Below are 11716 nucleotides of genomic sequence, written 5' to 3'. Positions count from 1 at the left end.
CTGTAGCATTTGTATCCGATCTTCTTTTGTTATCATTGTGCCCCATTATGTAGGTATTATATTGATATTAGTTACCTTTTCATATCCGGTGTCGTACATAATGAACTCCAAACCACCACCCATCACAGTTCGTGGGGAGAAGGAACAGAAAATAAGAATTTATGGAAATATAAATATTAAACACGTAGTCTGTCATCAAATGACTCTGTGGCCCAATGGATAAGGCGCTGGTCTACGAAACCAGAGATTCTGGGTTTGATCCCCAGCAGAGTTGAATTTTTAATATAATCTAGACTTTTTCCTTGGAGTTTCCATCCATTTCGTGGTTGAGTTTCATGATAAAAATCAGTTTTAATATTCTCAGAGTCGATTATTTTTTACAGATGGTTGCTTAAACAAAGTATGATTCTGTACGGCCCCAACAGTTTAGACTCTGTTTACTGTTAACTTCTTTTTTGTTGTGTATTGATGCATCGAGCAAGTTTCTCTTGCATACATTTTAATTTTGAGGTTGATTCCATTTAGACTCGATAAATTGGACAAAAACATAGAGTATGATTTATGCGTTTTTTGAGGGTATCTTTCTATTTGCCAGGCCCACAAAAAAGAAATCTGACCCGGAACCAGATCCTGGCCAGCCAGCCAACCCAATAACGGTCCGGCCCAAGATGCTGGGGGCCGAGACCTTGCTGTGAGCCGCGGAGAAGAAAAAGGGCCGAGAGAGAGAGAGAGGCTGTGGAAGCGAAACCCTAACCCTCGAGGAAGGCGATCCGACCGGGGAGATGGCGGCGTCGGCGGTGGAGAAGCTCAAGGCCCTCTGGGACTCGCAGGTCAACGACGAGGAGCAGTGGGCGCTCAACTATGTCCGTACCCCTTTCCCCACCCACCCCGCTTGTTCCTCCTCTGCTTCTTCTCGGAATCTCGTTCTTCTCCCTAGTTCGTGCGAACTCCTGTGGTTCGAATCCGTGGCGGTAGGTAGTCCTTGCTGCCGCGTGGTTTGAGGTGGGACTGGGTTGGTGATGATTTCCCACTCCAGCGATTTTGATTCGACCGCGCGGCTGCCGCTGTAGCTCGCATGCGCAGAGGGGGTAGACTGTTGCAGTGTTTGGTGTTAGTTACTGCGATTACTGTCCATTCTACTTGCGCGGATAGGTTTTCTGTCCCAGTTGTGGTGGGCATTCATATATGTGTGTTTTGTTCCCAACCTCCTAAAAGTTCCATGAATATTCAGCAAGGTATAGTTGAGTCCATTTAGTCCCGGGTCATCTTTGAGACGCTAGATAATTAGGATGGAATTTCTAGAGTGATTTCGATGCCCGCCCAACACTTTGGCATGATACATGGTTCTGGGTTCATTGCAATGATTTGCCTTATAATATCTTTGTCAATTTGTGGATCCAGACAGATTTAACGGATAAAATAACTATAAGTGTGGAATCACCTAGGCTTATTATTTGCTACCTCGTCTTTATTTTTTTATTTTTTTTTTTGGTACCTGTTGGGCACTAAGTTTCATAGCTTTGAGCAGGGCCATTTGGCTCTCCAATGCTTCCTTGTACTCTTGATGAGCCTAGAATTTACTCTCAGCCTACTATGCACATCTGTTTGTCCGCAATTATGCTACAGTTTATACTTTTTGCTGCAAAAGGTTATAAGAGATAGTCTCATTGTTTACTATTTGTTATTCTTGCTTGTGTTGTTTCTTCCTGTTGGGTGTAACATAAACTATGAGCCGATTGTGTGGCGATTGTGATTTAACTTACTTGACTAGTTACCCTTTTCTTCCAGTTGGGTGTAACATACATCTGGCAGACTTGATAATTGATACTATATAGGAAACTTCGCTGAAAGATGTTCAGACTTCAGAACCGTAATTAGTGGATTCAAAATAATTTTGGCTAACAATTAACTTCCAGTTGTGAGATTCTAGATGATAATGTACCAGCTAGTATCTCCGTTCTCTCATGTGACTGATATGAGTAGACAGCGTTCATTTCTTGTTTGTTCATGTTAGGTTTTGATAAGTTGCATACTTATATCTTCCTATACTGCCATTACATAATTATCAGTATATTTTATGATACTCCATCTGTTGTTTGTTGGTCATAAATTGGGTTTAGAAGATAAAGGAATCAGATAAGCTAGCAGGGACAGAGCTATAATAGGAGCATATAGCCATCTTCTGTGTGCGCGTCAAGAATTGATTTTTTTTGGCTGATTCTACAATTGTTGAGTTTGATTTTAGATAGAGTTACACTTTAGATTGCATGTTGGACATCTAAAACCTATTAATGGTCTAGGGCTTAAGCTATGCCGAAAGGTCCTATGGTGATCATGCTCAGATGTGCCTCTTAGGTGGGCCGGGCAGCTGAATTTGGGGCATGGTTGGTTGAGGGATCAGCTGGCTGGGGAGCTGAACCAGGCCAAGTGTGGCCTTCTTGTTGCATGCAGGCAGCTGTAGTTGGTTTGGTTGTCTTGCTCGGGCTAGGCTGCATTGTGCTGCTGATTGGTTGCCTTGTTTCTGGGCTTGATTGCATGGAAATCGCTTAACAGTGTGCGCGCAGCGCCATGTGAGCAAGGCCCGTAAGAAACGGAATTCATTTTTGTTTCAGCGGAGCCTGGATGGGAAGTCCCCTTTGCTCCCATAAAGTCAGGTCCGGCTCATCATCAAGGGTGCCAGGCAACCAAACAGCCCGCTCTTGCACCCCGCGGGCTTTGCTGGGTCAAATACACTCAACCAATCACCCTTGAAGCAGTGAAGTTTATCCACACAAATTCATCTGATTTGACGTAAATTGTGTCCTCCAAGAATGTTTTCTTTATGGTGGTTGGTACTGTTGTACCAACTACCAACTTGAGTGCCTGGATCAAACCATGAAGTTTGCAACCCAGGTGTCGCAAGTGGTAGTGTCTCTCGCATGTGATGTAATTAACTGTGTTAACCTCATTGACAGTTGAATTCTCAGTTGAGTGCTCATTTTACCAGTCTATCTTTTACTTAAAGTTTGAGCAGAATCCAGAATGCAAAGTCTTGATATTCAATTTCGGATTAGGTAGTTGGGGTAAACAGATAAAAACTTTTGAGCCATGTTAATTATTGCTCTTATTTTTGTTAATGATCACTCTGAGTATTGTAGCACGGGATGCTAGCTAATCTTTTTTTGTTGTTTTGTATTTACAGAAGCTGCTAAAAGCTGCGGGTCTGTTTGCTGGATCCATCTTCCTGATGTGCAACTATGGTGACCTGATGGCCATTTAAACAGGGTTATTATATAGTTCAGAGGCATAGTGGTTTGGCATTCAATTGCCATATGGAGTTATTGTACTTGGATTCTTTGAGTTCAGTTGTTCCGAGAATTCCTGATACTCGTATGAAAGTTATTTTGGTCTAAAAAGAGGTGTGCATCTGGATAAAGCTAGTTTATGCTAGTTCAGTTTTGTTTTGTTTAATAATGGCAGGCATCTTTGTTACGAGTATTATGAGCACAATGAGAATATGATTGCTGCAATTGGCTCACTAAAGTTTTTGTCAAACACAGCCCATGCCATTATCATCTGGAAAGAAAAAACTATTTTCCCGGGGCTAACAGGTAAAGGATGTTGCATGATGAATTATAATGAATGGAAGCAAGAGACAGGAGGGCTGGAACCCTCCCCATGTATGATGTTCACCATTCATCCAGTGCCGATCAGTTATGAATTATGATGATAGGTTTTGTATTCCAGCTGTAGCCGTTTTATTATCTCGTGTCAGCTTTGACGTATTTTTTTTTTAAAAAAAAACAGGTAGTCAACCCATGATAAGCCCATCATACACGCACAGGCGCCAGAATATGCTGCATCTCTCCGTATAACGCTGCTCCTCTGTTCATACCATCAGGAATTCAGAATTGTATCCAAGACTTGAATAAAGTGCACGGAGATCAGAAGCTCGCTAGCAAGAATCTTTCGTGTGCGGAGTCTTCCAGCTTAAAAAAAAAAAGGTCAAAGAAGAAGAAGAATAAAGTACAGTCCCCATCAGGCCTTCCTCCTTGTCCAAGGGAGGGAGCACTTCGTCTAGATGGGGATGGCCGACTTGCATGACACGGCCGGGTGGTGTCTTTCGTTGACCCGCTCCAATGCTGGACCACTGCTGCAATGCCCTTGCACAAGTGTCCCTGCTGCCAAGAGGACTGACGAGTGGACACCGGGGACCGTCAGGCCACTGATCGCTCACGCTTTGAACGGCGACAACAGCGCCGACTGCACTGCACTGCACCCATGGTGTCCTTGTTCATGCTTGTCTGTTGCAATGTACATACGACATGCTCTTTCCCAAGAACATGCGGCACGCAGCGCATGACTGCATCCCCTCCCCCTTTTAACTTCAAGGTTTTTCTTCTGGTTTTAGACCTTTGCAAATGCCATTGTGTTACCCATCTTCGTTCTCCATCAGAATCCTATGGAATGAATAATCTGATGCCGTGGCCAGGAGCTCAAGTAACAATATCTTAATCGAACACAAGCCTGCACAAAGAGGCCGGGTCGTATAGTATTCAGGTGAGGGAGGAGTACGAACACGTTACCAACATCTGTTTCAGAGTTGTCCTAGTTCCCCTTGGCTCTCAGCTTCACACCTTGTGCAGAAAGCAGCCGGTTGATCGGAAACAGCGTCGCAGATCGCTGCACACCTGTCGGTCAGTCTCCGGGGAATATTCCGAGGCAGGCCTCTTCTAGTTCTACATCTACATAACAAGCTCGTCGACGCCCCCTCGCGGACAGAAACAGTGTCCCTCCCTCGAGGACCTTGCCGTGTAAACTCTGCTCCGAGTCCGAGCTGAGCAGGAGGAGCAGAAGCCGCGAGACCAGCATGGCCTCCTCGTGTGAGTTCCATCTCTTCTCCGTTCCCACTCTCTCGGTCGGTTTCATCTGAATGTCGGTGTATGCTTACCAGATTCTCAGTGCTTAGTAATGATCTCGATCTCCCAACAGCTAGTATTTGCTCCCTGAGGTTCAATGATGTATTTCCTTGCTCGCGTATAAGCTCTAGTTCTTGTGATTCTGGCAATCTTTGTACAATTTCTTCCTGAGAAATCGATATGATCTTTCTAATGGCAAGATATGATAGTAGGGCTAAGTCAGTGTATTTCATCTTCTTCAAAAGAGTTTTTTTTTAATTATTTCATAGGCCTCAGAATGGAGCATTCCCCATTCCCTTTTTCTGTGCAACCGAAAATTCAGAAATTCATGTGTCGTTCGTCTGTCTTTCAATTCTTCGGTGGTGTCAAAGATCTTATCTTTTGCTACTGATGAAGAGGGGTAGCATCTTTGACAGGGCACATCTGTATCACTGTCCTTGTGCTGCTTTTTGGGGGATCCAAAGCCAACCCAGCTGCACTTTCCCATAGCCAGCTCGATGTAAACCGCAAGAAGCCACTACAGACGTTCAGACCTTACAACATTGCTCACAGGGGCTCAAATGGTGAATTACCCGAAGAAACAGCAGCAGCCTACCTGGTAACTAAATCTTTATTTTTCTCACATACTGGCACTGAACTTTTCTCGAATCTGCATAAACATAGCTTAAAAATGGTAATTGCTCGGATATGTGGTGATATTGTTTATTGGCACATAAAACTCAATTACATGAATATTCTAGTTTACAACACCCAAGTAAACTATGGTCTATCTCGCTGGAGACACCAGCACATCTGATACATTAAAAAAGCACTTAATATGCCACGGCAGTATCTTTGGGATCGTTCCAGAGTATAATGCTGCTCTTAGAGATTCTCTGAAGATTGAAGCTCAATATGTTAATGTAAATTCAGAGATGCTCATCGGTTTTTGCAGAGAGCTATTGAAGAGGGTGCAGACTTCATCGAAACTGATATACTCGCATCAAAGGATGGACATCTTATCTGTTTTCATGATGTAACATTGGACGCAACAACCGATGTTGCGAACCGGACGAAGTTCGCCCACAGGAAGAGAACCTATGAAGTCCAAGGAGCCAAAGTTACTGGATGGTTTGTTGGTATGTGAATAACATTCTTTGTTGTGATTCTCAAGATTAGTTCCATGTGAATCTTCTGGTGACTTGTGGACTTATGTTTGCTTCCAGTGGACTTCACTCTTAAAGAGCTTAAATCACTGAGGGGGAAACAACGGTTCAGTTTCAGGGACCAACGGTACAATGGTATACTTCCCTTCACTTTCTTTCTTAATTTCATTGTACCTGACAGCCATGTGTATTTCGAGTTGACTTCCATCCACTCTGTACCTGAATGCAGATATTTCATAATGCTTTCCTATTGGATTACAGGGAAATACCAGATTATTACATTTGAGGAGTATATCTTGATTGCGCTTTATGCGGACAGGATAGTGGGAATATACCCTGAGATCAAAAATCCAGTTTTCATCAACCAGCATGTAAGTAGCTTCGACATGGCAAGACTCCAAAGAAAATTGTTCACTTTAGTAATGTAACAACATTAGTGTTTAGACATTTCGCAAAAAGGTCGACAGTATGATTATGGTATAATTATTCAGGTCAAGTGGTCGAATGGAAAGAAATTTGAGGATAAGTTCGTAGAGACACTACTGAGATATGGCTATAAAGGTGCATATATGTCTGAAGACTGGCTCAGGCAGCCACTCTTCATTCAGTCCTTTGCTCCGACTTCACTCATTTATGTCTCAAATATGACAAACTCTCCCAAAGTGTTCTTGATTGATGACACGAACACTCCAACTCAAGACACCAATCAGGTATGATCAGTACCGTCGTTTTCATCTTTCCTTTTATGTGACAGCTCGTCAGCCTTCATCTAAAATCAATTTCTGTTGCGCAGTCATACTATGAGATAACTTCAAATGCCTATCTTGCATTCATAAGAAACTATGTTATTGGAATTGGTCCATGGAAGGATACAATTGTTCCTACAAAGGACAACTATTTAGAACAGCCGACCGATCTCGTCGCACGAGCACATGCTCTTAATCTTCAGGTGACTGATCTTATCCGACAGCTGCATATTTCTCCACTATTGCATGAATATTATCCTTCATGTGGTCGTCAGATGACGGATGCAGTAAATCATTACAACATTGCAGGTGCACCCGTACACTTTCAGAAATGAGAATTCATACTTGCACTTCAACTTCCATCAAGACCCTTATGCCGAATACGAATATTGGCTCAATGAGATCGGTGTCGATGGGCTGTTCACTGATTTTACTGGTAGTTTGCACAAGTACCAAGAATGGACTAGGCCATACCCAAAGAAGCAGAAGAAGGCGGAAGCATTGTTGCATGAGATCGCGACCATGTTGAAGAATAATGGATACTGAGCATAGGTTCCCTTTCCTTTTTTTCAGATTTGTGTTATTTTTGCCACCACCAGAAAGCAATGTTTTTTTTAACACTCTGTAATTGTTACCAATAAAGCAAGGGGGGAGGTGCTAACTGTGTAGCAGAATAGATTCAGATTAATCGTTTGTGCCTTAAGTGGCATCCTAAAAGAATGCATATAGAGAAAGGCCACAATGTGTGTCATGCAGTTTATCCTTGGCTTCCAATAAAGACAAGGGCTCGATCAGCTTGTATGAAAATTCAGTTGCCTCTTCAAACAATCAATTCATCGCAGCTCATAGTAGCATCGAAATGAAGGTAAAATAATCCTTTATAGAGTTCTCTGAGGTACAGGAGGCAGGCAAGGGTCAATGGAGCATGTTCTTTCTATACAGTGCACTTTGCTCTTCCTTTTCTTGACGTTCTTCGATGACTGTTCAGTAAAGATAAATGAATACCCAAAGACTACCCATATGGATACCTAGTGACCCATCCTGGCGAACAACGCCCTGCTTACTTAATCAGCAATCAGGCAAAGAGCATACACAACGACAAATCAGTAATCGAGCTAATCCAGCCTGTAAGGTCGACGGTTTGGAGTACACAACATAGCATGGAAATATAACAAACGCCCCAGATTTATATGACATGTCGCATGGTCAATAGATAACAAAGATTTTAAGAATGGACAAATCATCCATTATGCCATCAAGGATTTGAGCTGGAGCAAACACCACAATATGTGCTGCTTAACAAAATACATCCGTTTTGACAGGCAAGTTCTAACACTACGCAGGAAAACCAAAAGTTGGACGCTCTGAAACTTTCTGCACCACAATTGATGACTTGAGACAAGTTCATCCAACCGGCCCGAGAAGCTTGGAAGTATAATGATCTGTAGCGCACAAGCTTGGAAGTAAATAAGTAAAAATATGAGAAGGTAGCATATTCACCCAACGTTTGACTGCATAGTCTGAGCAGGTGACAGATAGCAACTAAGCTAATACAAGAAAAGAGATTGATTCACCTTAAGCTTGCTGTTGCTTCTTCTCGAGGATTTTCTTCCAGCGCTTTTGATCAAGCATCATCGTCATGTCTTGCCAACTAAGATGAATGGTAACATATGTCAATCATCTTGTATAGGGCAAGGTAAACAACAGAAGGGATTTCAAACACACAGGCATAACATTGAAAGATTCTATAAGAAAATATATCATTCATTCACAATGGGGATATCATTCATTCACAATGGGGAAATAATACATGTACCTTAGATGCTAATGGATAACAGCTATAATAAAGAATGACAGTGCAGGATAAAAATAACAATGAATGCCAACACCTTAGATTTGGAGTATTTCAAGGCTGAAATTTGATGGGTACCACAAAATCCAAAAGCATTAGATTGAAACCCCAGACCAGATAATCCAACTGTTTAGATACATACATGGCAGCTCAGTAACAGAAGATTCTTTCAAATCATGCAAGTTTTATAGATAGAAGCATAGTGAAATTTAACTTATAAAAATTTATGACAACGCATTTTTTAAAATGTTCGCATTTAAGCACCTAAAATTTAATATGGTAATTATAGTGGTTAATCTACTACTATTCTAGCTTTCATTTAAACAATGAATGCTAGAAAGGCCTATCAGAGGAGTAACAATGTCCTACATGTTGGAATATCCGAATGTGAACTTCATAAATGTTTGTCAATCATAGCTGTTTACATTTATATGATTGAACAGAAGCCTCAAGAACCTAAAACCATATATGGACCAAATCATGATACAAAAAGGAATGACTGCAGACCCACACATTGACGATCAACATTTTCTAGGTCTAGCCCAAATTCCATTACATAAACTAGCACAAAATTGGGCTGCACTGGGCATGCACCAAGTTTATTTAATATTGACCCAAAAGTATGATTATGCATAAAGAGGAATTCCTGACACACTACAGTCGCTAGGGAGAGTGTATCAAGATGATATGTCATGTTGTTACCTTATCTTTGCATGGTCACGAAGTAGTGGACTATTTGGTCGTTATACAAGATTAGGGTATGAATCATTACTTGTTGTGTATCTAGTCTGGGTTCAAGATTTTTCAGCAATGTCAAGTTGTTAGAACCGGAAAGGTTTAACCATAGATAGAGTATAAAAAAATCCGTATTGATAATATTATGGACCAGCGCCTTAGAATATCTCCAATGGAGAGGTCTCTTGATCTGGTTGCAAAAGAACAGCAGTTCGGAGTCACAGAGTAAGTCCGATGAAGAAATTTCCTAAATCCAGACATAATGGGCTCAAGAGATCTAGTGGTCGGGTCGATATACTAAATTCACCAAGTCTGGAATGCAATTGCGCAGCTACTCCAAGAACACATGCATCTAACCCAGATTGGCTCAACACATCACATAAAATCCTCTCCAAACACGTAGGAGTAGGACGAGGCCCAAACAGATCTATCTAGAGACACATGGCAATTCATGGTACGAATATGTTCTCAACCGCAAGCGAGAACACGAGACTGTACATATCCTAGCGCGAGCGAGAGACCAAAAAAACGAGGGAGGAGCCGGGGGGCTCACGCGGCGGGGAGGGACTTGATGTGGGAGGCGAGCGCGGAGGCGTGGTGGTGGACGCAGGCGGCGGCGCCGAGGGCGAAGGCGCCGGTCCAGGTGGAGACGAGGCGCTGCGGGTCGGAGTGCGGGACCCCGGAGTCGCCCCTGTAGGCCCGCGCCCAGTAGTCGTCGAACTCGCCCATCCTCCTCCGCTCTCCTCGGACCGGGACCTTCTCCTTCCCCTGCGTCGGCGGCGAGGCTCCGGGGAGAACTAGATGGATGGGGTTTTGCAGCTTTGCTTGCGGGGCAGAAGACTTGTGGGGCAGGGACGAACGGATATACGGAACCGGGGGGCGGGGGGCGGGGGGCCGCTAGACCTCGTCTACAGCCTACGGCATGGGGCTGGTGAACCACTGTTGTTTGAGTCTTTGAGATTTGTGCTGGGAGCCTAGGATCGGTCCATTGGATGGCTGGTGTGTTTAGTTCCTCCCAAAATTTTAAGATGTTGTTATTGCAAACGGGTTGATGTTTGACCATTAAGAGGGGTGACAGGAAATAAACAAAGAGTCAAAGATACTACAAAGCAACTTTTTATGGTGGTTATTTAGTTTGAGTTTGTTGTGGGAGGAACCATGTAATAAAGAGTAGACAAAGGAAAACTCTTGGAATGGCACACATGCTATAAAACCCTAAATTTAAGGGTTATGCTTGCTTACTCGAGGTGCCAAATTTCAAAGGTAAATGTGATGTTTTGTTCATTGCCCTAGCCCGTAGCTGATTAACCTAACCATTCCCTCCTTTTTGTGTTTCTCTTAGCTGTTTTTTAATTAGTGATTAGGTAGCAAGGTTGAAAACGTGTGTGTTTTAGTTTATTAGGATGATCTTACTTTTATAGCCTTTTGTTTCAAAGGTTCACATTGAAAGTTGAGCATTAACTCCATTTTCCATTAGCATATTAAACTTAATGTAATAATATCTTCGTAGAGTAATTCTACGTGTATACAGGCTTTTTGTTGATCACATGGTTCTAGTAGCACTAGTAGACTAGTAGTTTAGCACATTTATATATCTTATTTGTGTAGATGCCCAACTCCAAGCATAAAATGTAAGCATGCCCAAGTTACCAAGCTTAAAGAAAGGATCATTACATTTTTTCAGGAATAGATCTGATCACAGCCGCCTCATCTGATAAACCTGATCCAACCCGTCTGAATAAAAAGAGTAAAGTCCATTTTTGGCCATCCAACTATCCACTGTGTCCAGTTTTGACAATGCAACTTCAAAACCAGACATCCGCAGCCATTCAACTCTCAAAACCGTTCACATTTGACCATCCTGGTGGTTTTAGGTGTGGTTTTGCTGACGTGGCTGCCACATGTCGGTGGGACCCACCTGTCATCTTTTTCTCTCTCTCTCCTATTTCTCTCTCCGACGCGCGCGGCGCCGACGGTGAGGTGCGCGCGCTCGGCCGGGAGCAACCCCCCGCGCGGTGCTGGCGGCGATGCACGCGTGCTCTCGAGCGGGTGGCGGTGCCGGGGCTCGTGCTGGTGCGGAGGCGCAGGCGGACGCCCGCGCAAGGCTGTGGCAGTGGGGGACGAGGCGCGGCGAGGCAAGCCGCGGGGCCACGCCGCCCCCTCCTTGGCTCCCTCGGCCAGTGGCCTGCACGGCGCGGGCGCGGAGGCCGACGCGGGCGGGCGGCTCGACCACAACGGCCGTTCTTCCCTCTCCTCACGGCGAACGCCATCGCCGGCAGGTGGTCGGACCTCGGCTCGCGACGACCCACTGCGACAGCCCCTCCCGACCTAAACTAACTA

The 11716-nt window shown here is 43.8% G+C and overlaps 3 protein-coding genes and 1 non-coding gene across 6 annotated transcripts; 3 read left to right on the top strand and 1 right to left on the bottom strand.

Annotated features, from left to right (window-relative positions):
- Window positions 1-201: 201 nt before the first annotated feature.
- Window positions 202-274, top strand: TRNAR-ACG. Its single transcript has one exon. It is a non-coding gene; the product is annotated as a tRNA-Arg (tRNA).
- A 407-nt stretch (window positions 275-681) lies between these two features.
- On the top strand, window positions 682-3522 carry LOC120691458 (mitochondrial import receptor subunit TOM5 homolog). Its single transcript, XM_039974532.1, has 2 exons — window positions 682-863; window positions 3182-3522. Exons 1-2 carry the CDS (start codon window positions 783-785, stop codon window positions 3257-3259), a joined length of 159 nt encoding a protein of 52 aa, XP_039830466.1. The 5' UTR covers window positions 682-782; the 3' UTR covers window positions 3260-3522.
- A 1127-nt stretch (window positions 3523-4649) lies between these two features.
- Window positions 4650-7583, top strand: LOC120690723 (glycerophosphodiester phosphodiesterase GDPD6-like). 2 transcript variants are annotated; one of them, XM_039973503.1, is made up of 8 exons: window positions 4650-4862; window positions 5303-5496; window positions 5833-6016; window positions 6104-6178; window positions 6305-6414; window positions 6535-6753; window positions 6837-6992; window positions 7099-7583. In XM_039973503.1, the coding sequence occupies exons 1-8, from the start codon at window positions 4850-4852 to the stop codon at window positions 7333-7335; spliced, it is 1188 nt and encodes a 395-aa protein (XP_039829437.1). In that variant the 5' UTR covers window positions 4650-4849; the 3' UTR covers window positions 7336-7583. The 2 variants fall into 2 exon arrangements, with proteins under 2 accessions (XP_039829437.1, XP_039829439.1); XM_039973505.1 differs by having other exon boundaries at window positions 4654-4862; window positions 5315-5496.
- Window positions 7584-7950: 367 nt separating this feature from the next.
- LOC120690725 lies at window positions 7951-10225 on the bottom strand. Of its 2 annotated transcripts, none has more exons than XM_039973507.1 (3): window positions 9930-10225; window positions 8364-8440; window positions 7951-8245 (listed from the first exon to the last, which is right to left on the bottom strand). In XM_039973507.1, exons 1-2 carry the CDS (start codon window positions 10103-10105, stop codon window positions 8365-8367), a joined length of 252 nt encoding a protein of 83 aa, XP_039829441.1. In that variant the 5' UTR covers window positions 10106-10225; the 3' UTR covers window positions 7951-8245; window position 8364. The 2 variants fall into 2 exon arrangements, with proteins under 2 accessions (XP_039829441.1, XP_039829440.1); XM_039973506.1 differs by having other exon boundaries at window positions 7951-8231; window positions 9930-10223.
- Between the last annotated feature and the right edge of the window lie 1491 nt (window positions 10226-11716).

The sequence above is a fragment of the Panicum virgatum genome, chromosome 9N (assembly GCF_016808335.1).
Source record: "Panicum virgatum strain AP13 chromosome 9N, P.virgatum_v5, whole genome shotgun sequence".
Taxonomy (NCBI): Eukaryota; Viridiplantae; Streptophyta; class Magnoliopsida; order Poales; family Poaceae; genus Panicum; species Panicum virgatum.
Note: the sequence above shows the minus strand (reverse complement) of the source record. Positions and strands in the feature narration are given on the sequence as shown.